The sequence below is a fragment of the Rhinoraja longicauda genome, chromosome 2 (genome assembly GCF_053455715.1).
Source record: "Rhinoraja longicauda isolate Sanriku21f chromosome 2, sRhiLon1.1, whole genome shotgun sequence".
NCBI lineage: Eukaryota > Metazoa > Chordata > Chondrichthyes > Rajiformes > Arhynchobatidae > Rhinoraja > Rhinoraja longicauda.
Window position 1 is genome coordinate 71,671,010 of NC_135954.1, and position 14,255 is coordinate 71,685,264.

Sequence of the window (14,255 nt, forward strand, 5' to 3'; positions counted from 1 at the left end):
GATATCAAATTGTGACGAGACGGAGTACTGTACAACCTCTCCCTCAATGTCAGAAAGACAAAGCAAATTGTGTTTGACTTCAGGAAGTGAAACAATACAGAAATCCATATACATTGATGACGTTGAAGTTGAGATGGTTGAAAGATTTAAGTTCTTAATAATATATATCACCAGCAATTTGTTCTGGACCAGCTACATCGAAGCAATGGCCAAGAGAGCAGATCAACACCTCTACTTCCTTAGAAGACTTAGGAAGTTCGGCATATTCCCAACAACCCTCACCAGCTGTTACAGATGCACCGTAGAAAGCATCATAGCATTGTTTGGGAACAACTCCTTCCAAGATCGCAAGGAATTGAAGAGAGTTGTGGACGTAGCCCAGACCATCATGCAAGCCAACCTCCCTTCCATTGATTCCATGTACACTTCATGCTCCCTTGGCAAGGCTGCCAGCATCATCAAGGACCAATCTCACCCTGGTCACTCCCACTTCTCTATCCCATCAGGCAAGAGGTGCAAAGGTTTGAAAACACATACCACTGGATTCAGGGACAGTTTTCTCCCCCCGCTGTTATCAGGCAACTGAATGGTCTGTTCATTAGCTAGAGTGGTCCCGACCTCCCATTTACCTCATTGGAGATCTTTGAAATATCTTCAATTAACTTCATCAGATTTTATCTTACATTAAATATTATACCCTTTATCCTGTATCTGTACAGTGTGGAAGGCTTGATTGTAATCATGTATAGTCTTTTCACTGACTGGACAGCATGCAACAAAAAGCTTTTCACTGTACCTCTATATGTGATAATAAACTGAATATGACCAACCCACATGATGCTGGGGAATTGGCCATTTAACACACATTGAGTTCCTCGTTAAAATGATGTAATATCTTGTTAACAATTCCATTAAGCAGCTGTTATCAATAATACTACAACCCATACTCCCCGCTTCCCTGAACTTTCCACTTTTTGTCCTCTCATGGGAATCTGCCAGTATCACTCAATTCTTAACTAGAGAGAATGTCCGAATTATAGTACTGGTCTGAGTCATGATTGATATAAAAGCAGCATTAAACTACACGGCACAAGGGTGCCCTGTAAAAACTAATGTTATAATAGAAAACAATCCACTGGTTGGAGTTGTACTTTGGATAAAAGATTATTTATTTCTTTGTTCACTGCAGGTATTTGTCAGGGTAGCTTACCAGATCCAACCATCTTCAGCTTATTCACCATTGACCTTTATGATTTTAGGTATTTATTCACGAAATGCTGGAGTAACTCAGCAGGTCAGGCAGCATCTCAGGAGAGAAGGAATGGGTGACGTTTCGGGTCGAGACCCCTCTTCAGACTGATGTCAGGGGGGCGGGACAAAGGAATGATATAGGTGGAGACAGGAAGATAGAGGGAGAACTGGGAAGGAGGAGGGGAAGAGGGACAGAGGAACTATCTAAATTTATGGCTAAATTTATAATTTTGATCAGAAGTGATGATAGTACCTGATTTGTAATGTGTTCACTTCCCTTCCCAGTTTCTCAGTCAAAGAAACAGGTTGTGCTTGCATGCAATAAAACCAGGACAGTGTTGATGTCTGATAGGTGACAAATAATGCTTGCATGGTTCAAGTCCCATAAGTGTCTATCTCTAATTAGAATCTAATCATGTCCCACTGACATTTAAAGGGATTATTATTGCATTAATTTCTCACTATCAATTACCATTGTTTACAAAAAATGGGCAGGCCACATGTATGTGGCTACAAATATAAGTCATAGCCTTGATAACCAGTGGAAAGTGGTTCAGCTAAATTCTCAGTGTGTTTACATCTTGCATAAAACACAAGTTAAGATTGAGAGGGAATGTTCTCCATTTGCTCAGAAGATTACAGTTCCAAAAACGTTAAAACTTTAACTCATCTAGCATAGACAAGCCTGCACGGTTGATATTCCATTCACCTTTAGCACTTGCTGCCTCCGCCACCAATGCACTGTGAATGTTATGTAGACTACTTATTTATTGATTTGTTGACCACAGCATCACCTTGTCACCCAGAGATTGGCGAGTACCAGGACACTTCCTGAGTAATGGAAGTGGGGTTGCTGACAGCATGTAAGAAGTCTCCTTCATGAGTACCTGAATTGGTTCAGCATAAAAGGGTATGGGCCACGTGCTGGAAGAAGGTTCTCCATGACAATAACCTCAAAAAGGCAGATAAATCTGAAGGCAACTTATGGGAATGTAGGGAGATTTTGTATGTCATAAGGTCATAAGTGATAGGAGCAAAAATTAGGCCATTTGGCCCATCAAGTCTACACCATTTAATCATGTCTGATCTATCCTAACTCAATTCTCCTGCCTTCTCCCCGTAAACCTCTGACACCCGTACTAATCAAGAATCTATCTATCTCTGCCTTAAAAATATCCACTGACTTTGCCTCCACATATTCACCACCCTCTGACTAAAGAAATTCCTCGTCATCTCTTCCTAAAGGAACATCCTTTAATTCCGAGGCTATGATCTCTGGTCCTAGACTCTCCCACTAGAGGAAACATCCTCTCCACCAACTCTATCCAAGTCGTTCATTATTCGTTACATTTCAAAGAGGTCCCCCTCACTCTTCTAAACTCAGGCCCCCTGCTGTCAAATGTTCATCATATGTTAACCCACTCATTCCTGGGATCATTCTTGTAAACCTCCAGGGCCAGCACATCCTCACATATGGTGTCCAAAATTGTTTGCAATACTCCAAATTATAGAGCCTCAGCACTACATTCCTGTTTTTGTATTCCAGCCCTCGTGAAATAAATGTTAAATGCATGTGGTTGGGGGAAGATGGGTTGCAAGAAAGAAGCAGATGTGGCACTTAAAGATTTTATCTGACTCAAACTAATTTTGATATTTGGCCTCTCATCCTCTTCTAATAAAGCCCAAAATAAAATAAAAAAAATGTAAGTACCTGAGTAGGCATATTATCTCTGGACATCAGCAAATTCAACAATTTCAGATAACCAGCCTTTCCTGTTTTTATTGTGGCCAATTCTGATGAAGGATCATCAACCTGCTTTTGTTAACATTTTTTCTCTTTCCAGATGCCACCTGACCTGTTAAGTATATCCAGCATTCTGTTTTGTTGCAGGGGTTCAGCATTGCTTTCACTTATCTCTTATTTACTATCTTCTCAGCAGTTCAGTTGCCACTGTGAATTTTTAATAGCCCTCGCCGCGCGACCACTACAGGTTTTCTTTGATCACATTAACCTCTCCGTTCTTACTTTGCTCTATTAAGTTAGAAATTTGACAGGTTTCCCCAGGTACGATGAAAGATCATCGACCTTAAGTGCAATTCCCTTCCTCGCCGTGGCGCTGGAATAGCCAGTCGACCGGAGTGGTTGGGAGGGGATTTGGTCGGGACTGGGGTCTGTGAGGAGCGGTCGGACCTAAGTTGGTAACTGGGAGAAGGGGAAGAAGCTGTGCTGGTTTGGGCTCAGTGTTGGCACACCCGCCCCGGTCTCTCGGCCTGCGGTGCCCGGCGCTGCCACCCCCGGTCCAGCCCAGCGACCGCCGCCACCCCCGGCCCGGCCCAGCCGCCGCCGCCGCCACCACCCCCGGCCCGGCCCAGCCGCCGCCGCCGCCACCCCCGGCCCGGCCCAGCCGCCGCCGCCGCCACCACCCCCGGCCCGGCCCAGCCGCCGCCGCCGCCACCACCCCCGGCCCGGCCCAGCCGCCGCCGCCACCCCCGGCCCGGCCCAGCCACCGCCGCCGCCGCCACCCCCAGCCCCAGCCCAGCCACCGCCGCCGCCGCCACTCCCAGCCCCTGCCCTAGCCGCTGCCACTCCCAGCCCCTGCCCTAGCCGCTGCCACCCCCAGCCCGGCCCAGCCGCCGCTCTGGCTCCAGGCCCGGACACTGTGGACGGTTTAAAGCCGCTCCCATGGCAACGAGCGCAGCGTCAGCTCTCGTCATGGAGCCGGCGAAGTCGCAGCATCGACGACGCTGATTGCGACAGGCAGCTCCCTGCCGCAGTATCGGCTATTGGGATTGGTGGAGGAGCCACTGCTCCTGGTGTCCAAGGACCGATGAAAACTAAACGGAGCTGCACAGAGGGAGCTGCGCCAGGGGAGAACATGAGAAGCCGGTAAGTAAGTAAAGTGAGGGAGGGAGCTGGGAGCAGAGCAAGTGGCTGCTCTCCACGAAAGAAGGTCGTCACGAATGGTCACATATTGGGTGGGGGAGGGGGGAGAGATTGAACACGGTGGGGCCTTGACCTGCAACCCTCCCACCACCACGCGTGGAAAGGATTATTTGGCACTATTTGAGGATGAGCAGGGATTAAACTAATTTAATTAATTAATTCATGTCCCATATTAAAATTGATCATTATCTAGTTCTGACGAAGTGTCATTTACCCACCGCCCACCAGATACCACCTATCCCACACAGCCAGCAATGGCCTGTTGAGCGCCCCACATTTCCTCCATTATGCTTTTTACATATCCTACATTAATTTCTCCTAAATACCGTCTATATCTCTCATCTCCCTTTCCCCTGACTCGGTCTGAAACAAAGATATTATCTTTGGTCTGAAGAAAGATCTTGACCCGAAACGTCACCTATTCCTTTTCTCACCGATGAGTTACTCCAGCGTTTTGTGTCTGTCCCCCTTAAACCTTCCTCCTCTCACCCTGAACCTGTACCCTCTAATTTGTGTCTGCTGCTAATGATTTTTTCAGCATCTATAAAGTCACAACTCAGCCTCTTTCTCTGCAGGGAAAACTATTCAAGCCTATCTTGTCGCTCCTTATAACTCAAGCCATCTAGCCCAAGCAATGAACTGGTGAATCTTCTTGGCACCCTCTCTAGCTTAATCACATTCTTTGTACAGTATGCTGATTAGAACAGTACATAATATTCCAGGTGCGTTTTATCTGTGTCTTGTGCAGCCAAACTGTGAAACTGCGGAGCATCTTGGACAATACAGTTCACCCCTCCACGACACACTGGTCAACCTGAGGAGCACCTTCAGCAACATACTGGTTGCACCAAGATGCAGCACAGAATGCCACTTTTCCCCTGTGGCTATCAAACGCCACAACCCCTCCCCTTTTATTATGGGGTAGACTGACTCCCCTTTCCAACCCCCCCCCCCCCCCCCCAATCTTTGCACATCCCCAATTCTGGACTTTCCACTCATCACTTTAATTTTATGTTTCATGTATCTTGTTAAGTTTTATGACTATTGGCAGATCAATTTCCCTCCTAGGATAAATAAAGTTCTATTGTGTCATATAACATGACGTACCACCTTTGGTACTGAGTGCCCTGTCTGATGAAGGCAAACATGCCATACGCCATTTGCACCATCCAGCCTACCTATGTCAGGAACTATGCTTAGATATCTCTTTTCTGCATTACACCCCAGGGCCCTGTCATTCACTGTGTATGTCCTGCCCTGGTTTAACTTTCCAAAATGCATCCCAACACTTATCTGAGTTAAATTTCATCTGCCGTTTCGTTGCCACTGTCCCAGTTAATTTAGATTCCATTGTAACCTCACTCTCCATCACACAACTAATGTTCTTGTCATCTGCAAACTTACCAATCATGATACCTACATTCTTATCCAAATCATTAATGTACATGACAAAGATCAGGGGACCCAGCACTGTTCTCTGTGGCACTGCAATGGTTACAGGCATCCATTCTAAAAGAACAATCCTCCACTATCACCCTCTGACTCCCTCCATCAAGCCAATTTTATGTACAGTTGGCTAACTCGCCTGTTCTGAATCAGCCTGCCATGTGGGACATTGTCAAAAGCCTTGCTAAAGAACATGCATCCAACATCTACCGCTCTGCCTTCATAAATTCTCTTGAGCACTTCTTCAAAAAAGTAAATCAAATTCATAAGACACAATTTCCCATGCACAAAACCACGCTGACTCTCCCCAATCAGTCTTTGCTTTTCAAAAAAACACAGGTAGATCCTGTCTCTCACAATCCCCACATTAACTTTCCCACTACTGATATTTGGCACACTGACCTGTAGTTCCCTGACATGTCCTTCCAGCTCTTCTTAAATTAAAGGCACAACACTAGCCAGTCTTCCAGTATCTCAGCATAATTAATAATAATACAAAAATCTCTTCGAGGGCCCCAGCAATTTCTTCCCTACCTTCCCACAATGTCAGAGGATATACTGGGTCAGGCCCTAGGGAATTATCCAACTTTATGCACCTCAAGTCAGACACAAAAAGCTGGAGTAACTCAGCGGGTCAGGCAGCATCTCTGGAGAAAAGGAATAGGTGATGTTTCAGGTCGAGAGCCTTCTTCAGTCTGAGAGTTAGGGTAATAGGGAATGAGAAATATAGACGGTACTTAGGACAAATGAATGGAAGATATGCAAAAAGCAACAATAATCACGGAAATGTGGAGCCCAAAATGGTCCATTGTAGGCTGCGGGATAGGTGATAACGAATTATACAGACAGAGGAAGTCAACAGAACGATAATAAAACTAGTATGACGACCAGGGTGGGGGAAGGACAGAGAGCGAGGGGATGCAAGGGTTAGTTGGTTAGAAAAATTAATATTCATACCGCTAAGTTGTAAGCTACCCAAGCAAAATATGAAGTGCTATTCCTCCAATTTACATTTGGCCAAGTGCAGACTCGGCGATCATTTCGCTGAACACCTTCGCTCAGTCTGCTTCTGGCAATGTGATATCCCGGTTGCCAAATACTTTAACTCCACCTTCCCATTTCCTTACCGATCTAGGCGTCCTCCATTATCAGAAGTGCTCAACTCTGTCTAGGTACCCCGACATTCCTCTCAAATGAGGCAGAGATTCACTTGCACCTCCTCCAACCTCATCTACTGTATCCACTGTTCCAGATGGGGCCTGCTATATATCGGTGAGACCAAGCGCAGACTTGCCAATCATTTCACTGAACACCTTCACTCAGTCCACCTCGACCTACGTGATTGCCCTGTTGTCAAATACTTTAACTCCCCTTCCTATTCCCATACTGACCTCTCTGTCCTGGGCCACCTCCATTGTCAGAAATTATTCGTTTTTTGCACCTCGAGGCTACCAAGATCTATTTCATTATGTGGGTATGTTTACAACACCAATGTTAGCTTCCCTGAACTCACGTGTATCCATGACCTTCTCCATAATAAATACAGATGATAAGTATTTTTTAAGACCTCCTCCATCACACAGGACTCCATAGATGTATACATTGATCTTGTTGATTTATTCCCTCCCTTGTTATCCTTTGCACAATAATATATATGTATATAATCCTCCAACATTTTCGCCACCTCCAATGTGATCCCACTGCTGGCCACATCTTCCTATCTCCACCCCTTTCTGCTTTCCGCAGAGACCTTTCCCTCTGAAACTCCCTGGTCAACTCGTCCCTTCCCACCCAAACCACCCCTGCCCCAGGTACTTTCCCCAGCAACAGCAAGAGATAGAACTAGTGTATGGATGATCATTGGACGGTGCGGACACAGTGGGCCGAAGGACTTGTTTCCACGCTGTATCTCTAATCTAAACTAAACTTCAGATGTGGCCTAACCAAAGTCCTATAAAGCTGCAACATGCCTTCCTCGCTCATATTGATTGCCCCACTCAATGAAGGCAAGTAAAGCATACCTCGTTTACCACTCTATCTACTTGTGTTGTTATTTTCATGGAACTATGCTCTTGGACCCCAAGATTCATCTGGGTTTTTTTTCAATCCTGTTAAGGGTTTTGCCCTTAACTGTATAATTTCTCTTTGCATTCAACCTCCCAAAGTGCAACACCTTACACGAGGATTAAATCTCATCTACCATTTCTCTGTCTATTCTATATCCATCTGTGTCCTGTGTTCTTTGTCAGCTTTCCTCACTTTCCACAATTTCACCAATTTTGTTGTCAACTGCAAACTTACTAATCAACTCATCTACTTTTACATTCAAGTTGTTTATATATATCATGAACAACAGAGGTCCCACCACAAATGTACTTTGCAATAAAGGAAAACAAACAAAAAGTTTACCTATATGTTCTTTGTATGATGTTGCAAGTAGTCATACATATATAGCATATTCATACAAGTAGTCCCAGGGTAAATGCTATGGCTGATTGCGAGTTCCGAGGAATAATGCACAGAGTCTCTTGCCCAGAGTCGGTAAATCGTTGACCAGAGGATATAGGTTTAAGGTGAAGGGGAAAAGATTTCATTGGAATCTAAGGGGAAACTTTTTCACACAAAGGGTGGTGAGTGTATGGAACAAGCTGCCAGAGGAGAAAGTTGAGGCTGGGACTATCCCAACATTTAAGAAACTGTTAGACAGGTACAGGGATATGACAGGTTTGGAGGGTTATGGACCAAACGCAGGCAGTTGGGACTAGTGTAGCTGGGACATGTTGACCGGTGTGGGCAGGTTGGGCCAAAGGGCCTGTTTCCACACTGTATCACTCTATGACTCTATGACTCTAATAAATATTACCAGCGATTTGTCCTGGACCAGCCACATCAAAGCTATTGCCAAGAAAGCACGCAAACGTCTCTACTTCCGTAGAAGGCTTAGGAAGTTCGGCATGTCCCCACCAACCCTCACCAACTTCTACAGATAGCATTTTATCGGGAGCATCACAGCCTGGTTTGGGAACAGCTCCATCCAAGACCTCAAGAAATTGCAGAGAGTTGTGGACGTACCCCAGACCATCATGCAAACCAAACTCCCTTCCACTGACTCCATCTACATTTTGTGCTGCCACCGTAAGGCCGCCAGTATAATCAAGGACCATCTCACCCTGGTCATCTCTCTTCCGAGACCGTCGTGAGGGGGGAGGTGGAAGAACAATGGAGGACCCGGTGTGGGGGGCCTGTTGTGAGGGAGGTGGGGGAGAACAATGTACAATAGGGGAGGGTGGGAGAACAAAGGACAATGGGGACCCGGCATGGGGGAACCGCTGGGGGGGGGGGGGGGAGAACAAAAGGAGGAGCTGGTGTGCTTTGTAGCTTTGCCAGCATCGTAGGTGGCTGCTATTTGTTTACATTGGGTATGCAAGCAAAGAATTTCACTGTGCCTATTCACATGTGACAATAAAGTATTCCATTCCCATCCTGCAAGAGGTACGGAAGTTTGAAAAAACATACCTCCAGATTCAGTGACAGTTTGCTGTTATCAGGCAACTGAACGTTCCTTTCATCAGCTAGTGCAATCCTGACCACCCATCCACCTCATTGGAGACCTTTCAACTATCTTTAATTTTACTTTATATTACTTTATCTTGCACTAAATGTTGTTCCCGTTATCCTTTATTTGTGCACTGTAGATGGTTTGATTGGAATCATGTATAGTCTTTTCTTCGACTGGATGGCACACAAACAAAAGCTTTTCATTGAACTTTGGTTCACGTGACAATAATAAACAAAAGTGATGTAAAAAATGTACCTGGCTCCCCCAAAATTAAAGGTTATAAAGATATGGACAAAGCAGATGCGCAATTTATGAAACCAATAATTTTTGTGCTGTTGTGATCAAGCAAATGTCAATTATGGAAATTAATTAATTTTGAACCAAATATAATAATATCCTGAACAATAAAATTGCTCAGAATTCAGCTCTAATGCAATGATGTTTCTAGAAAGTTTCTAAACCAGAGTTAAAACAAAGATGTATTTATATTTAAAAACTTAATCTATTTTTGTTTCTACAGGAATGTTTTTAATACTGACTAAGTGAAGCGTTACAATGCTTGAGCAGGACAAAAAGATTAAAGTTGCTGTAAAAACATCAGACACCAAGCTCCAAAGAAATGCAGACAAGTATGCTATTTTGTTACTGACACAATCGATACCTTTTCATGATAAAATATATATCCAGAATAGATGAAACTGTGTAATACTACCTTTTAACGAATCTGGTTACTGCTATTATTTTTACATTAACAAAGCTCATCAAGGTACTGCTCATCACACCTAGTGAAGGCATATTTATAAAGTAGCATTCAATTTAAAAGATTTTTTAAAAATTGCCTCAGAACATTTGCACATCAGCAGCCCAATCTACATAATTGGCTGTTGAGATAGACTATCATCCAAACGTAGAACGTTATGGCTCAGTAATCATGATATTGTTCATTGTTGAGTGCTATTTATGTTGTCTTTCAAATTAATTTACATTTTATAACAATAATATAGTTTTTGATATTAACAATATTCGTGAATGTGGAGGGCATTGTCATGATTAAATATCAAACTATGCTTTATTCATTGGTGTTGCACTATATTAACATCATGTTCAAAAAAATCCTCTACAGTTGTTTTTTATGATTTTTTATCACCTTGTTCCTAAATTCACTAATGATAGTACATAAAATCCCGTACAGTATTCAATATTCTATCAAATATTATTCTAGCGTAGACATCTATTTTGATTTTTTTCCCAATCATGTTAAACCTTTATCTGTTTTCTGCAATGTTGAAAATTATCTCAGCATATACTATTTATAAATAAATCAAAATACAAATCTAGCTCTGATAACGACTGCATGACTGGTCTTGTTGCAATCTATTTATATTGAAAACAAAAATGAAGCCTGCAGCAATGGAATAAGTTAGGATGGACGACTGACATGGTTAAATATGATTCTGATAAGTTTCTGAGTGGTAGATAGATAGCAAGCTGCAACTGGCTTCTGTGCCAAATTTTCACATATATTAGAGACAGACCACTGACAACTGGTGAATGCATTACTTATAAACTTTATTTGAACCTTCAATTGCAAAAGCAAAGTGCAAGGGCTCATGCATCTGTTAAGACACCAGGTGACCAGACTTATGGTACCCAGTGTTCTCTGAATACCAGACTTTGTGTGGCTTCTTTCAAGTATTGGATCCAGGATCTTATGCTGTTCCAGGGTTTGGTAAGGAATACAATCCTTTTTCCAGGACCCACTTTCCCACTATTCCTTTATTCCCTACCACTGAGACTGCGCCATATTTAGAACAACTCCATCATATTTCAGCCACTTTCTTCCCGTTGCAGCGGAACGATTGTTTGCCACAACACTGCCTTTTACCACTTAATCAATGTGTGGAGTCTTTGTTATTGGTGTTGAATCAATTGGGTACCAAAGGAACATGGAATTAATGACTCCCACATACATACAAGGGCAATACAGGTCTCATCACTTAGGTATTTCTTTTCCTTCACCTGTTATCTCTATTTCTATGTCTTTTGACTGGCATTGAGTACACAGATTGTCAATTTTCCTCTATTTTTGTCTATTTCCCTGTTATTTTTGAGTGGGATGATAGGCTGCCTTTTATTATTGAAAATACTGCCAATAGTCTGCTTTAAAATGTTTACAGCAACATGAATTGGTTCTACTTGACCACAAGATATACACTAAAAGTGAGCAAATACATGAGGATTTGTACTTTGAGGAGTAAATGCGATTTTAATAATGTGGAAACTGATAATTATTGGTGAATAAGCTCTCACTAACAAAAATTACGCGATATTTCATTCTTTCGGAAGACATTTAGTATTGTCTTGATCATAAAACTTAATTTTTTTTGCATGTCTTTTCAATGCATTTCCTTTTATTTCATTTCTTCTAATTCACTTAAATCTAATCCATACTCAAGAGTCAAGAGTGGTTAATTGTCATTTGTACAGGCAATGAAATTCTTAACTGCTGCAATAACACAATAACACACAAATAAATGTACAGTATTCAATAACTTAATAAATTAATAATCAGTTATAGTTCGTAGTCATAACATTGCAAAATCAAAGTTCGTAGTGCAACCAAAATGAAGTCCATGGTAGATCATAGTTGCTGATGTGGTGATTAATGTTGTACAGTGTTCAAGAGCTTGATGATTGCTGGGAAGAAGCTGTTCTTTAACCTCACAGTCATCTTATTCATTCATTTAATTTTAAAATATTTCTATTTTAGAGAACACACAGATCTCAAACGGCTACTTAATCTCTTGAATGTACCAGCAAGCAAGCAACAGGTACGTTCACTGGTGAAATAAAGGCAACTATAGGAAGAGAATTGTATGGGATTTATGTTACTCCAAATAAAAACATCCTTTTACGGTTGAATGGGGTAATTTTTAGTATCTGTTTATATTCTATAAAGAATATTTGAATAAAGTACTACATTTCAGCTTCCCATTATTTTAAACCTAGAAATTATTGTTCACAAACATTAGCAGACAAAATCTTAGTGTACTTGTTCACTACTTTAATGCAGATTATTTATTTTACTTAGGTTAACAACACTTTTAAGGCTGGTTTTGTGGATCCTTGACCTTTCTCTTCTAAAGTCAACAATCAGTTCCTTGTTTTTACTGAGGTTGAGAGCAAGATTGTTGTTCTGGCACCATTCGCTCAATCAATCATTCTCCCTCCTATACTCAATCTTCTATTTTACCTTTATTAGTTTCTTTGTGTAAGAGAAGCAATCACTGAAAATTCCACCTTTGCTCCAGAATTTGCAGTTGTAATAATATCTGTCGTATATACATAGAAGTATAAATTACTTGATATAGAAAATTCTAATGCAGAAAACTATTGCATAACCATGACAACAGGGCCTAGCTTGAGGCACCCTAGTCTCTGAACAAGTTTCTTTCCTGAGATCAGAGTGCACAATTTCAAACTGAATCACCAGAGGAAAAATGAGGAAGTGCTGTTCTGTTGGGGTTGATTGAGTGGTGTCCGAGGAAGGTTGGGCAGCTGGATTACTCAAGATATGCCTTTACTTAGATAAGATGTTAAACCATGAGCCTCATCTCTCAGAGATTCAATGATATTATACTAAAGCAGAATGATCAGTTACGTCCTGTACTCTAGTCGATATTTATCTTTCCAATTACATCACATGAAACCTTACCTAGGCATTATTCATCATTTTAGTGGAAGCTAATCGAGTGTAAATTGGCTCCTGCCTTTAAACAGTAAGTACACTTCAAAATGTACTTCTTTGCTATTCTCCATCTGTGAAAAATGTCGCATAAGTAGAAATCATTTTTACACAATATGAACAGTTTTGTAAATTTTCAGTATATATCCTGTATTTTATTAAATCTAATTAAAAATATTGATGTAGAAACCAGGAACAGCAGGTGTTGATTTATAGAATAAGATACAAAGTGCTGGAAGTAACTCAGCGGGTCTGGCAGCATCTCTGGAGAACCTTTAGGGTTGGGACCCTTCTCTAGATTGATTAAAAATTGGTGGGTTGATTAAAAGTTCAAAGTATCTAGTAACAATGTTATAAAATAAATCTACACAATTAACTGAGCTTTGTTTGTGATTTTGTTGTAGTTGCCAGCTCTGAGTTTTGATAAAGGCCGTGGAATTCTAACTAAATCACAACAACATTCCATTCAGGGAAAGCAAAATGCTGGAAACCGATGTGTGGAGCAGCAGCAGCAGTCAACTGAGGCTGTGGAACTTGAAGCTTTTAGGTGAATAATGTTGTTTGGTCAGAATTGTACATTTTACTTGTTTACATCACAAATAAATGATAGCTGAACAGGCAGGAAAATTTTAACTTTATCTTTCCTGAATGGCTATAGAATGTACAGAAGTAATTGTATTTGCAGCACAGTAGAGTGAATATGGTCCATTGTTTTTGTTCTAACCGTTGGCTAGAACAATCTAAAACAAATCCCATTTTAACATTTCCAATTGCTTGCTCTTACCTTCTTTGTTACAAATCTTTACTTTGAAAATTGGTGTAGTTTCCTTCATACAATTTTTTTGGAACCAAATATCTTACGTTTCAACAGAACTCTTTATTAGAAACAAATAACCTGGCCCCTCAATTACATTGTGACCATATTAAATTAATGACCATAAGACATAGGAGCAGAAATGGACCATTTGGCCATCAAATTTGTTGTACCATTTGATCATGGCTGATCTATTTTTCCCTCTCAACCCCATTCTTCTGCCTTCTCTTCATAACCTTTGACCCTTAGTAATCAAGAACCTCTCAATCTCTGCTTTAAAAATACTTAATGACTTGGCCTCCATAGCATTTGTGGTAATGAATCTCACAAACTCATCACCCTCTGGATAAGGAAATTCCTCCTCATCTACATTATAAAGGTATGTCCTTTTATTCCGAGGCTGTGTCCTCTGGTCCTAGACTCTCCCACTACTCAAAAGATCCACCCCACATTCACTCTGTGTAGGTCTTTCATAATTTGGTAAGTTTCAGTGAGA

At 41.6% G+C, this 14,255-nt stretch overlaps 1 protein-coding gene across 1 annotated transcript in view; it reads left to right on the plus strand.

Annotated features, from left to right (window-relative positions):
• Positions 1 to 4,009: 4,009 nt before the first annotated feature.
• Positions 4,010 to 14,255, plus strand: part of nek10 (NIMA-related kinase 10) — a 104,015-nt gene continuing 93,769 nt past the window's right edge. Inside the window, exons 1-4 of the mRNA XM_078420782.1 lie at positions 4,010 to 4,138; positions 9,721 to 9,829; positions 11,971 to 12,031; positions 13,350 to 13,492. Coding sequence (XP_078276908.1) covers positions 9,756 to 9,829; positions 11,971 to 12,031; positions 13,350 to 13,492 — 278 coding nt within the window. The 5' untranslated portion in view covers positions 4,010 to 4,138; positions 9,721 to 9,755. The remainder of the gene's footprint in view (positions 4,139 to 9,720; positions 9,830 to 11,970; positions 12,032 to 13,349; positions 13,493 to 14,255) is intronic.